The sequence below is a fragment of the Haliotis rufescens genome, unplaced genomic scaffold, assembly GCF_023055435.1.
Source record: "Haliotis rufescens isolate VD_foot unplaced genomic scaffold, xgHalRufe1.0.p SCAF_66, whole genome shotgun sequence".
In the NCBI taxonomy this organism is placed as follows: Eukaryota; Metazoa; Mollusca; class Gastropoda; order Lepetellida; family Haliotidae; genus Haliotis; species Haliotis rufescens.
In genome coordinates this window covers 885,114-899,895 of record NW_025964357.1, presented here as the reverse complement: position 1 = coordinate 899,895, position 14,782 = coordinate 885,114, and the positions used below count along the sequence as shown (strand labels likewise).

General features: G+C 44.0%; 1 protein-coding gene across 2 annotated transcripts in view; it reads right to left on the bottom strand.

Moving 5' to 3' along the window:
• The window catches only part of LOC124118962 (protein flightless-1 homolog), a 141,486-nt gene extending 126,953 nt beyond the window's left edge, over positions 1-14,533 (bottom strand). For both annotated transcript variants that reach the window (XM_046481300.2, XM_046481301.2), the window contains exons 1-4: positions 14,465-14,533; positions 9,687-9,797; positions 9,193-9,345; positions 696-781 (exon numbers count right to left, since the gene is read on the bottom strand). In XM_046481300.2, coding sequence (XP_046337256.1) covers positions 696-781; positions 9,193-9,345; positions 9,687-9,797; positions 14,465-14,527 — 413 coding nt within the window. In that variant the 5' untranslated portion in view covers positions 14,528-14,533. The remainder of the gene's footprint in view (positions 1-695; positions 782-9,192; positions 9,346-9,686; positions 9,798-14,464) is intronic.
• Between the last annotated feature and the right edge of the window lie 249 nt (positions 14,534-14,782).

The window sequence follows — 14,782 nt, the reverse complement described above, 5'->3', positions numbered from 1 at the left end:
TAAACTTCACAACAAGTAAACCAGGTGCACTGTGGTTCTAAAGAAAAATATTTTTAAACTGTTTATAAAATTTGATCTTTATAAATTATAAAAAAAACCTCCTTACAATAAATGCACACTGATCTTAACAAGATAGATATCTTCATAAGAAGAAACCTGCATGCCAGGTTTTGGCTTTTGTAAGTCAAGCACAATTAGAAGAGAAGATATTTAGGGCATGGTAAAAGTGGACAGGTCCTTCAACCGTAGGAGTCACAGGTTGATGTTACATTTAGTGGTCCGTCACATGAAAGATCGCCGTACCTTACCTACATGGACTTGTGCAACGAGAAAAGATTTACTGTCAAGCCATTGACACCCAGGTACAACAATGGCCACATCTCTGTAAACTATGGCTATGATCAAACTTATTCATCTCTTAGTTGATGTATTCAAAATGCCATCTATAGTGGTTTCCGTGAAATTGGCAGTACTGTGCACCATGTTCAAAAGACCCAAAAAGGGTCATAACTAGCATGGAACATGAGTTATTGATGATTGTTTTCAAACAAGATCAACATGTTTATCCTTACTGATGTATGCGAAATATCATCCTGGACGGAAGGCCACCCAAACCCACATTCTTTTCATGGAAGGGGATAATAAATTATCATAACGCAATATAATACAGGGTCAGACTAGATTAGCTTACTTACTCATTATGTGCGAGATTCAGAACAAGCACAGATTTTGCGTTCTCTAGATCCGGTGGAACCTCTTTTAGTTTGTTGTGACTCAAGTCCTGAAAGTGAAAAGAATAGTATTCAACATAATACACTGGAAAACTAGGCATCAGGATGACAGGATGCTTTTTTCAGCAGGTATTGATCACGTTGGTGGCATCGGAGACATATGTCAAAATGAGATCAATGGCACATATAGTTATTTCATCGAAACATGGAAACAGTATTCAAAATAAGCGCCTGCCTGTAGGACCGTTGCAGGTAGATCTTGTGTCAGGCCGGAAGTTTCAAAGTTCTGTTGTATAGATCCTAATGGCCTGCGGTAAACTATCATGCCTATTTGTCACAATAAGCTGCCGGGTTTTTTTAATGACGGCCTGAACAGTTTTGTGAGAATTAGGGTATGACCGCCGACCAATCAGTGATAGGTTTTGCCACTTGTCAGGGATTAATCGGCAACTGTTCACCGCAGATACGGCGAAATGTTTGCAACTGGTTGAGACCAATCAGTGACTAGTCAGCGAATTTTCGGTGTAAAGCCATATGATATACAAAATACTATATAAAATCAGAAGCGTCATGCAAGGTTAAAGGATACTCAAAACAAATTTAAAAAGTTTCCACACAACAGGCATCCTCACAGAATGTTTATTCTAACATGCCTCGCTAAAAGATCTAAAGTGCTAACAGTACTTTATTCTGCGATAAAGTACCCCTTTTGAGTTATGTCATAAAAGGCTGATGTCATGGCGCTGTTCAAATTACCTCCCCCATGATCTAACTATCCTTGGTAACATCGTTCCTTCAGTACTGTCAAGCAAGATGGTGCATCCACATCAATTGTTTCAGATATTTGAATAGTATTACAGTGTACTTGTGAAGAAATATGGCAAGATGATGTCAACCATCTTTCATGCCACAGGGTTTTCCCAAACACATTCAAACCACTGTGTCCATACCGCAACAGCCATAGCATTGTCTGAGGCAGGCGTTGGTGCCCTAGGAATTAGCAATCCTTGAAGAGTTTCATAACACTGTGTTTTGGCTTGCAGCTGCTGCAGTCTGCTAACATTAATGGTGGAAACAAAGGTCAGAAAACACCTCAATAGCCAACGAAATAGAACTTTGTATATGTTTACATTTGTTAACTCGGCCCCACAAAGCACTTGGGGAATGTTTAAATGATTAAACTTAAATCCTTCTAATTGGTGCACGGGGGTATGAATAATCTGGGTGGATAAAAAGTTACTTATGTTACCCATAAACTACCCATTTTGGTGGTGTTTTTAAAACATACTTTCATGTAAAGATACAGGCAATTTGGTCTACTTCTAGCAAATCTAGATAGTTTTTACATTTGTATACTTATCCTGCATTACTCCTTAATGTATTCACTGCTTACTTTTGACAGAAACGAAGCTGTGATTGGTCCAGCTGATGAGAAGAAAAAAGGTTGTTCCATTCTAGAAGCAGGACCCCCAATCATCAGCTGCCATGTCATGCCTGAAGTGGTGACATCACGGAACTTTCATATTACTGTCTGAAGTTATCATGGGGAGGCAAGTCTGTGACAGGTTGGCCCTTAGACGTAGTAATGCAGAATAAGTATACAAGTATAAAAAATATCTACATTTTACAACATTTTTTAACTTATCCTGCAATACTTAATGCATCTGCACCCAATGGATGGAGGTGTGGATACCTTCAGATGTGTACTCAGTGAACACTCTCACTACTTAGAGTTGTGTCAGTCGCACGCTGAAATTCTTCGGCGCAGATAAAAGTTTCTATCATATAATGGGTAGGTTTCTCGGCAGGATAAAGCCAACGGATAAAAACGATATCCGGTGGGGTCATATGCGGATAGAGATGCAAATATCAAAGGTCAAGTAGGGACTACTTTCAGTGTTTATAAACAACCATGGCGTTGCCCTTGTCATTCAGCGATCGAGTCAGAATTAACCATCGAGAAATCTGGATAAACTAAAGGGATAATTGCTATCATTATCAAAAGAACAGTCTAATATTCTGAAAATCAGTGTCCAACTGTGACGTAGCTAAGGCATTTCATAAGTTTTGGCAACTTTGGAGATATAAATTTCAAAACAATTTTGTGAGGGCACTAGCCCTAGCCAAGCGGGATTAGTAGCCATATCTGTGCTTGTCGACTTCTGTGGCTTAAAAACTTTTCCACAAATTAAAATAGTTGATTTGGCTGAAATATGTTTGAATTGTTACCTTGTATCGTTTTGTTGCTGTGTGTACATCTGACTGCACTTAACGTTATGACAGGTCAGGCCGACTGTCAACAATGCCTGAACGTGGCCGTGACGTCTCATAGACTAGGGTTAGAGTAGCTTCCCTTTGACAAAGGGCAGTTACTCTAGCGGACAGACCGATGGATTGCTGCCAAAGTCAAGTAAAAACAATTGTTGTTTTGCATATATGTTGCTTCGCCACTGTATAAGAAACAGATTTCAGTTGGAACTATATTGGCTACTGTCACTGTCCGACTGACATATCACTTACCCCTGTGACGTAATAAATATTAATGTGCGCATTCCAGGAAAACTCGCAATGTTTTGGTAATGTTTGTGAGAGAGGGAAAGCCATTTTCTAGCACAGAATTAAAGAATGACATCATATGATAAAGAGGTTATCATGCTTGTGTGTTTGGGGATGGGAAATATCCTGTATTAGGAATAAACACTATGTATTTAGCTCACCAAGGCTCGCTAAATACAATGTTTATTCCTAATGCAGGATATTTACCATCTCCAAACACACTCGCGTGATAACCTCTATGGATCTGGCAGTTTGGGCGGGTAGATCGAATAGGTCGATATTGGGTTTACCTAGGCTCTAACATACGAGATGGAATGCCGATGGGTGGAGCTTCCATCCATGGGTGCCACTCTGTCTGGCCTGGAGAGAGCGTCTGCCAGCACATTCCAACAACCGGGAAGAGCAAGTGCAGACCCAGTCATTCCACCAGGTTGAAAACCTGAACATCTGTTGAGCAGAAAGTGTGAGTGAGTTGTACTCTGATTCTGCAGGCACCAGGCTACTGTGATGTTGTCGGTGGAAATGGCTAGTTGGGCATTTTGAGGTGCTCCTGCCAATATGTTATCACTAGTACTCCAACTCTTGATTGTTCATGTGCCAAGTGCACTGAGCTCACGACCTCAGCCCTGATGTTGCCTGATCCTCTAGACGTGCACCCCAAACCTGCAAATGTGTATCTACCATCCATCAATTGAAGTGTCCTGAGGTGGGCCGGTAGAGCGATAGATACAGAAGGGTCCTGCTGTCTGATGTGAGGAGCCAGAAACTCTTGGATCGGTCGTAATTGCAATCGTCTAGTCCTGAGCTTGAAGTAAGCAGTCCCAGAAGCACTTGCCATTGGGCTGCTGTAGGGTGGGGTACAGATGATGTTGGATTTTTATCCATCTGTCCCTTGGCACTGAATGGAGGTCTAGATCCATCTGGAAAAGACTCCCTATGAACTGGAGTCGGTAGAATGAGATAAGTTTTGACTTCGCCTCATTCACTATCCACCTCAGTTGATAAAGCAGACACCTGGTGAAATCCTGGTGATGTGTTAGGATTGCCACAACTGGATGATTCAGTATGCAGTCTTCGTCTATATACTATTCAAACCGGATGTTCCTCAGGTGCAGATAGGCAGCTAGTGGCTTGATAAGGCAGGCTGAAAGCCAAGGGGACACTGAAATGCCACTGGTAGTGGATACAATTGAACTGGAACCTGAGGAACCGCCGGTCGCTGGGATGGAAAGGAACATGCAGGTGTGCATTCTCTAAGTCGAGGCTGATCAGGGAGTCGTAAGCACTGATGCTGCCCCTGAGCAGTCACAAGATTATGAGAGGAAAGTAAGGAGGACATTCATTGAACAATGAGAGGCTATGTATCATCTGCGGACTTGTTCGAATCCCTCTTGGGTACGAGGAAGATGGGAGAGTAAAACCCTGGTTTTACGGCTAGGGCCTCTCAACCTCTATGGTTCTTTTCTCCAACAAGGTTTGTATGTTGGCCCCTAACATTTGATATTGTTTTCTGGGGTAGAGCTCCGGCGTTCATGCCATTGTCAATGGTGGGTCTGCCTTCAAGTTGAGGCAATACCTTATGATGTTGAGAGCGTAAGGGTCTGCCATACCGATCCAATTTTGTCCAAAACAGGCCTAGTCTCCCACCTACTTGTGTGTCGACTTTTGGGACGACTGGAGGTGGGAGATCACAATCGTGATTGTCCACTGGGTCAACGCTTCCCCCTCCAATCCTTTGCCCTGAAAAGAGGACCGATAGGTAGTCGGTTCCTTGAGGGATGAGATGAGGTGAAATGGTGTTTAATGTCACGTTCAAGATTAGTGCGCTTATATAGCGACATGCATGCATGTGTGTATGGCTGCTTGTACTAGTTCGGACTGATGCCGATTTATAGTGCAAGCCCACTGAGATACCATACCGCAGTTTAACATAGGTAGTGGCTGGCGAAGATGGTGTCTGAAACGGCAACATTGTCCCCGATTTTTGGAGCATCAAATAAAGCATTGCAGAGCCCTCACCGGACATGGTAAAAGTTCCTGTTCATCCTTGGCCCCCACTATCAAAGACAACCTTGGATGTGATGGACCCAAAACTGGAGTTCCAGTTGATCGACTAGGTGGAAGAACTGGAACTTTTGACATTGTGTGGGGGTGGGTTGTGCCCTGATTGCGGAGAGAGAGCCAGTATGAGCATCTCCAGTTCCAGGTTGTTGATGTGCCACTGTTGTTGAGTGGTTGACCACAGCCCAAAAGCATCTTGACCCTCCAGATGTGCTCCCCATCCTTGAAGAGAGGCATCAACGAATATGTGTAATGTGGTCATAAGCTCTGTCAAAGAGACACCTAAAACGTTCGATTCCACTGTCCACCATCAGAGGTGTGGTTTGAGACAGTCTGGGGGAACGATGGACACCGAGTGATCCTGGTGCCTTGTATCCTGTGCCTGGATCCTGGTAATGAACAAGGAACATCTGTATGTTGAAGCCTCCCCCTGGAGGTGAGATCCTGCCCTAACGTGAATAGACCCAGGAGCGACTGCTACTGGCGCAGTCGGGGTTCGTGGAGTGAAGGGAGTAGGTGGAGTTGCCACCTGTCCCTTGGTACAGAGAGGAGGTCTCAGTTGGTTTGGAATAGGCCTCCAATGAATTGGAGATTGAACGAAGAAGTTACGATTTCCTCTCTTTGATGATCCATCCTAGTTTATGTAGGAGACTATGTGTGAAGTCCCTGTGACGGAGGAGTGTGGCCATGTCCCAGTGATTCAGAAGGCAGTCGTCAGATGGAATGCATCTAAATAGCCACGGGGCCAAGGAAATTCCAAATGAAAGCACCGCACATAGATAGTCGATTCCATCAAGGATAAAACGGAGGAATTTCCTGTCACTGGGATGGATCTGCCCATGTAGGTATGCGTCCTGGATATCCAGGCTGATCAGTGAGTCATGAGTCTGTATCTTGGACTGGAGCAGCCTGAGTGTGGTCATCCGGAAGTACGGTGGATGTGCCAGGTAGCGCTTGTTGAATGTGGCTAGACTGTGTATCATCAATCTCTCTGGCCTCTTTGGCCAGCAGCATGTCGACATTGGAATGCAGGAGCTGCTGTTGAGTAGGGGGGCAAGTGTCTGCTATGGGTGACGTGGTCAGAGGCGGGTCATCTCTAAGAGTGAGTTGATACCCTCGGTCCCAGTTGGTGTCTGCCATATCAATGCTTTGCCTTGAGATCACCCCTCACTGAAAGTTGTCTGACCTGGAGCGAAACATGTGCGAAACATGTGTCAGGGCCTTGAGGGCAGTCTCGTCTCTGGCCAGGCTGTTAGAGACTAAAGTTCGAGACTTGACCGTTAAAAAGGGAGGTAGATGACCAAGGTTGGCACAAAAGGACCCTCTTGAATTTGGGGAGAGAATCTCATTCCAGGAGAGAGCCAGGTAGCCAGGGCGACGGGTGGTGGTAATCTCTATGAGCACTGCGCGCATATGGGTCCTCATATAAATTGTTTGATAGGCATTACTTAGAAGTTGACGGATGACAAGATAGACACAATTTTATGGATAACAACTTCTTTAATACTGTGAAAAACGATGTGTCGGTATAGATCCTTATACAGTTGTCAAGAAAGACTGAATGAGGGACATAGTACAGAATATATATAGTAGGTGGAGGATTAACAGCAGAGGATTAACAGTAACAACAATTGCATACATGAGTGGGTTAACATTAGTAGGTGTTGACAACAAAGGGATGATGATGTATGCAATTGTTGTTACTGTTAATCCTCTATTGTTAATCCTCCACCTACTATATATATTCTGTACTATGTCCCTCGTTCAGTCTTGCTTGACAGCGCTGTACGTAGGCCAAGACAGTGGTAAGATGGTCAAGGCGTTTAGGATTATTCTCCAAGAGATTCTGTTTAATGGCTCTGGAGGTGGAAGCCATGACAGAGTGGTTTCAAGGAGCAGAGAAGTTCCGTCTCCGCATAAACCAAATTGGTGTCCGGGACAAGAATGGTGGTAGGACGGTTCGACCCCGTCATGCGATGAAGATCCTCATCTAGTGAGTGGGCATGATCCGCTCAGTTCCAGTGAGTGGATATGAAAGTCCTCCTTCCAATACCTTGGCGCCTTTAAAGATAGTGTAAGAGAGCTTGGCAAAATCTTTGTCCAATGCAGTAGCCTGGTTGGTCAGATGTAAGGTTTGTCAGACTCTGTCTTTCTTGTGAATGCCTGACTGTGGGGAAGACGCTAGCTACAGTGGCTAAACGATCAGCCAGCCAGTCCACAACCTGATTGAGACATAGGTGGGAATCAACATCTGACAGTGATCCTTCATTTTGGGGATGAAAGAGCTCTCCGGAAATCAGACTGGTAATCCCCAGAGCACCAAACTGAAGAGCGGCTCCGAGAGCAGCGTATAGAACGAGAGGACTTGCTGCCACTGCATCAGGATAAGACGACCGGTGAGGTAGAGCCATGAGACAAGGTCGACCGACCGTAGAGACGCAACCTAAGTCCAAGCCAGGCATGCCAGGAGCGTTGCCTGTGGAGTTGCCCCCAGAGACGCTTGGAGAGATGCCGTGGGTAAGACTGAGGTCAGAGGAGCAAAGAGTGAAGCAGATGCTGAAGGCACTGGAAACCTGGGCATGACTGTTGCAGCATCTGCATGTAGTGGAACCACGATGGATCCATGTAAGGTGTCTGGGGGAAGGCAGGGTGTCCAAATCCCAAACATAGGCATAGGCACCGTGGATAGCTGGTAAGTCTGAGGGGTAGACATGCTGAGGCTGGTAGGCGCCAGGCCTGGTGTCATTGTAACAGAGGAGGCCGTGTTGATCAATGTCAAGGGGGTTGACATCGGCGTCTCTGACGCGATAATTACGGTGGCGGTGGACATCTTCCCCGAAAACACGTGGACGTCGTAACACAAGAGACTGACGTCACAGGTGGAGACGAAACAGGCTCGGTGGCATCAGATATTTTGTTGCGACGGAGTTTCAGGGCATGTTGCGACTGTCGTTTCCTCGATGCTTGAGTGTATATTGTGAAAACTGTTGGGGAAAACGGGAGATAGTCTTTATATTTGGAAGTCTGGGTGCAGATGGTGGTGCAATTTAGGTACAATGGATGTGGATTCCACCCAGACAATTTACAGCAACACTGGCTGCAACTTGGCATGTTATCTGCAATAATAGCAGAGTGTAATCAAAATGCGTTCCCTCCTGATCATATATGCTATAATAGTTTATCCCAGCCATGATAAACAAGTTACGCAAAACAACGCTAAACACCACCACCTTAATAAAAATATTAATGCAAACGTACAACAATAAATATTGTACCAAGCAATACAGGGAATACAGATTGCATGACACGAAAAAGCGTGACCACGAACAATATTCAAAATGGCTACTTGAAACAACAACACGCCTGTGGATACCGTGGTGAAAGCCACCACCAGACGTCAAATATTCATGCTATGGTGTATATCCTATGAAATATATGAAGACACAAACTGTATGCACAATATAGAACTATATGCCAACCACTTGCATATACGAGTATGCAAGGGGTCGGTGAATCGTTCTTAGTAGGAAGTGACAACTTTGAGACGATGCCTTGTGGAATATACAATTTTACTTTGTACATAAAAGACACTATGTGCCAAGTCAGCATACAGTGATAGTGGTTGTTGTCTAGGTGTCCTGGAGCACCTAGCCTAATCATAGCTAGGCTATGGGTAAGACCTTTCTCTCCCTCTCTCTGACTTTCATCTCTGGACCAAGGCTAAAATAGCCAAGGTCACCTGACATTTAGTAAGTCATAAATAAATGTAAACAGTTATTCATCAGTGCCAAAATCATGCCAAAAGGAGGTCACATGCCCTGTAGCCTGTGTACCCGCAACTTACCACAACAGACAGATCCTGCAGGTTGAACAGGCCTTGTGGAACTCCATCATTGGTGATCTGGTTGTGTCGACAGTTAAGCTTACTGAGAGACTTGAGGTTGGTCATTCCAGCCCCCAGTCTCTCAATGTTGTTATGGGCCAGCATGAGATCTTCCTGAGCAACAGTGAGCAGACACACATTTCATCACAACAGATCAAACGTTATCAGGAAAATCTTTTCCTGGCACCTTTTTGGGTCTCTTAAAAAGGTAGCCAACAACCTATTGGCAGCTGGACTTAAGTTAAAGCGAGGCTGATACATGGCATGGTGCCAATGTCCAGTCTAGATCTTCTTGTTCTAAGACCTGCCATGGGGAAATTGAGACATTGTCTCTGTATTTACTAAGGCTAATATTACTTATATGCACGCATTTGCTTAAATTATGCAAATGAACATTGCTGGTTCGAATGACATTTACTAGCCTCTGACCAGTTACTACTGAATTACCACTGTACCAGTTTCTTGAGTTTCTCCACTTCTTTGGGGACCTCTGTGATTTGGGTTCTGGCCAGTCTCAGCCATCTTAGACTTGTCATATCCTCCACATTGTGTGGAAACTTTATTACCTGATTAAAAGAAAACATTTTCAGTTCAATATAGACAACAATCATTAATTGCTTTTCTGAATAGTCTGATATAATCCATCATGCATGTCAAGAATAATACGAAACATTCTGAACTATGAAATTTAGTTCACAGCACTGTAGCTCACCTGGATATGTAGTTAACAGGTAACGACAATCACTAAACAAAGTACAAATATTTTATTACATGAATTGAGGAATTCTGAGGAAGACAAATTACAACATAAATCCCAGTCATTGCTAAAAATTTGAACATGACTAGTAAAATCCTAGATATTTTTTATATTTGTATAGTTATCCTGCATTTCTCCTTTATGCATCTACTGCTTGTTCCTGACAGAGAAAGAGCTGTGCGGGGTGTTGCTGAGGAAGAGGTTGTTTCAACTAGCTGAGAGGACAACCCTTTCACACACCCTATGATGACACGGATCAGCATCGTGGGGAGGCAACTCTGCCACAAAGGGCAACCATGGTGGAGACGACCACTAGATCTCGTATGGGTTGCTGGTTTCAGAGGATCTAGTCCCGTGTTGTATGCCTGGATGATGATGGCTTGAAGCCAAAGGGCTTCCGCCTTTAATGTCTTCCGATACCGGTATGAAGAGGTGGTGCCGTTGCCTACGATGATCCCAAGCAGGGGGCCGAAACTTGGCACGTTGATCCTCCAGACAAAAAAAAATGGAAAAGTGATTGAAGTTCCGGGATATGTAGATACAGATACCTCTACAGAAATGTAGTTATGGTATTACCCTTGAGGTGACTCTTGTTGTGGAGGTGGAGAAGGAATTCAGTCATAAACAGTGTTGACACCGACATGGGATCTTGTTTCTTATCTTTACAAAAGAATCCAAAGGAAACCCATTTGTCATCATGCAGAGAGCAGAGGTCTATATGCTCAGGTAATAGCCTTTGCCGCTCTAGCTGTGAGACCCTTTAGCACTTAAGACCCAGTGAAACTCCCAGCAAGTTTCGTCTGTGCCAAGTGTGCAGAAGAAACTTGCTGGGAGTGGCAACTGACTGTGGGGATTTACCAGTAGGTGTGGCCACCCTGGAAGTTAGAAATGGTTGCGAGTGTTGAGGTCTCGAATATCCACGAATGAATTCCAAGCCAGCCACCAAAGCACAATCAAAAGCAGTGATAGATTTCATGTGTTTTTGATTTTGCAGAACCCTGGTTAGTAGAACAGGGGGCAGAAAAGCATACGCTTTTAGGCCTGTCCTGAATGTGTCAACTGCCCAAACCAGAGGGTCCGGGAGCGGGGAAATGTAGGGCCGGAGTTGATAATTCTGATGGCAAATAGGTCGATAAGTGGCAGGCCGAATCGCTGGCACACCAGGGTGAAGGTATCGGGCCGGAGCATCCACTTCGTGGGAGCCACTTTGTCTTGTCAGGAGAGTGCTTACACCAGGATGTTGTGACCACTCAGGATGTGCCGAAAATGAACCCCATGTGTAGTCGATCCACTAACTGGAAGAACCGATAGGTCCGAGACAGTAGGGATGAGTGAGGCGTCTTCTGGTTGTGCAGACACTAGACGACTGTGATGTTGTCTGTGGATATGGCTAGTACTTGGGGCTGAAACAGGGACTGCCAGTGAGACACAGCCGGGATGAGTGCTTCTAATTCTAGATTGTTTATGTGCCATTGGAGTTGATTGTTTGATCACATCCTCCAGATGTGCCCCCCAACCCTGTCATGATGCGTCGATGCCTGGAAAGTATGGAAGACAGTCCCGGTAATGCTTTTTGAAGATGGTGAGATTGTGTATCATCTGATGTTTGGATGAGTCCTTCTTGGGCACCAGGAACACTGGAGAATAGAATCCTGGATGGGCCACGGGATTGTGAACAATCTAGACCACCTGCTTGAGCACCAGAAGCTGAATGGTATGGACAAAGAGCTGAGCCCAACGAGGGGGTTGGCATCTGCTATGGGGTAAGAAGTCTGTGATGAGCAAGAACCGGTACCCCTGACAGAGGATGCTGGCGACAAATGGATCTTGAAGAATTGTCCAATTGGCCCCAAACCTGTCCAATCTCCAACCTACTGGTATGTCTATGACTGGGACAACTGGGGCTGGGAGATTGCAGACCAAGGCCGCCTGGAGATGATTGCGTTAGTGGTTGATTTGACGTTGAAATGGCATCATAGCCTGTAAATAATGGACTCGATTGGGATTGTCATCGGTAAGATCCTCATCAATGGTCATACGTAGAGTGGTCGGCCTTGAAGAGTGAGTGAGTGAGTTGGGTTTAATGCCGCTTTTAACAGTATTCCAGTTATATCACGGCATGTCAGCTTAATGTGGGAGGAAAGCCTGAACTGATGCAGGTCTCAGACGTTTACCACTTCGGTGAAACCCACGAGCACGGGTATGGTGCTGACAAACCTAGAAACATAATTGGGGCGAACCGGGATTCGAACCCACTATCATAGGCTTCAGGCATGCTCAAGGGAGCCTTGAAAAGCCTCTCATGTGATATAAATCATCGTCTAGAATATGCGCATTATCGGTGGCTTCAAACGCATGGACAGGAAAATCTAACTTCCTGTAGTGTGGCGCCTTAAAGGCTGGAGTGAGGGACAGTTTGGAGAAATCATCATCCAACACCAATACTAAATCTATGAGCATGGGATCCGGTGGAATGGACTGAATTGCTTCCCTTTTATCAACATTTGGAGCCGGGAAGGGAGCAACTGAGGCCAACCGGTCCACCAGCCAATCTCCCACTAAGTGGGTGTTCGACTCCAAAGCAGTAGATTTGAAGGACACGCTGACTGAACTTGTCAAACAATCCGAAAGATAATCGTATAGATATTGTGTAAATTGGAGGTGCCACCTGAGCCAGGGATGATGGGTAGTATGATTGCATCAAATGCATCAAGGCAGGATCCAAATACAGTGTAGGGAACGAGCCGAAACCAGGAGGCATCTAAATATGCTTATACTCAAGTTGACAACACTATGTTCGATGGATTTCGCGATATATACAGGGTTACGTATTTTTGAAAAAATATCTCAGTTAGGTTTAGGAATTGTATTTTGGGGAAGAAATGACAGACAGATAGTAAGCTATGAAAGAACTGAATGTGCATAATCATGTTGTGACAGTGCCCGCGTGTCTTTTCTAAATATGTATTTGAGCAAGGGGATTATACTCAGACCCCATGGTACCACGGCATTTGTGATTTCCGATAGTTCACGCGGGACACGCCTCTTAGCCGCTGTCTATTAATGCAAATCAGTAACCAGGAAGTGCTCACTTCGTAAACAATTTCAATTTCCTCGGAATGTTCCGTCTGCTGTAAGTAAGGAGTTATTAATCCGTTGACACACATTTCTGGCATCTGTTGTAATATTGCCTTACCCCCATCTATCAATGGCCTACGATATAACACCTGCAGTACCCCAAGTAAACTTTCTCTATTGACCTGAACTAGATCATCTGCATATTCATGGCGACTAATGAGGTAACGGAAATTACGTAGTCAGCACATTTTTTCCCGCCCTGTGCCCAGAGTCTATTGGGAGATCATAAGGGCCATAATGCCAAACTTAGAAATATGTTCTTCACTAGTAACCAAAAGATAAATACATACTTTGGGCATACTAGGAGTGCTTTTCATATATTTATTGTTGACTTTTAACATTTTTCCATTTTGTGAAAAATTATCGTCATCCTGATATTTTGATGTTGACTTATAAAAGTATTTTTCTCTTACTTTATGGTAAATATGCATTGAATACCTATTGCTGATAACACATTTAGAATTTTACTTGTGCTGTCTTTGCACTTGTCTGGACAAATCACTGATGTCTGGCATGATCATACCAAGTGGTTGGTAGAATTATGTCCTCTTTTTGTCCAATTCGGACCTCCATACACAACTTTTCTCTGTACCGCGATACGATGGAGTTCTCTCCCTTGTCAAACAGAGCGCGAGGCCTGCTTTTACTTGGAGCTACTAATGTAAATAATGAACTTTTATCAGTAAAATATGCATTGTTTGATAACATGAATGATATCTGATACCGAAAACACGAATGAACATAAAGGTTAGTGAGTGCATTTTGTTCCGTTTGGCGTACATGACAAGCACCGCGATACCCCGAGGTTGTAGGCTAAATGGTGTGCTTTTTAATATTGTTCATATTGTCTCATCTAATGAAAAGAGCAAAAGTAAAGGAGATGCGAGTGGGCTTTACACGATACACAAATGTTGACATGGACACAGAAAAAGAATATTGCCTGCAAGGAATCTTAAACTTAAATTACTGGGGGTCCCTTCGACCCCCACTTTTGTAAGTAAAAACCCTGTGGTTACATATTTCCATAAGTGTTATATACGCTACAATAAATTCAGTTTATTTTATTATTAATTAGTCCATGGGCACGTGTGTTACTCATCTGGGTCACCCATAGCAACAGACATCCGTAGCTGAAGTACACATTACGTATCAATGTTCATGACACAAGTGTATCAAATATGAGCCGAATCGTCTGGTCTTAGTGGTAGGGAATCAACCACGATACGTATATTGTCAAATAGACTCCATCGTCTACTAAAGGTTACACGTAAGCTCTGTTTTCATGACAATGATATCAAACAAAGTGAACTAAGTGTACGAATAATAATATTGGCATACGTTGAAGTCATTTCTTGAAAAATCTACACCTCGGACAAACGGCAGCACCCCTGTGGCCGCCATCTTTCTTTCTTCTGGGAAGTGACATCATAAATACGGAAGTGAAACACGAAACACGTTTATGTGCGCTTCAGCAAGCAAACACAGGGAAGGCAGTCCGAAACTTTTATTTCTATTGATGATGTCACTCATTCATTTACTGACATCACAATTTCTGTATGATTTAGCATTATTTAGCTATATCGGTTTATGGTCAGCTTCGCATAAGTACTGGTAACTATCCACATTTACCATTTGTTTACAAACATTCGTCTCTCA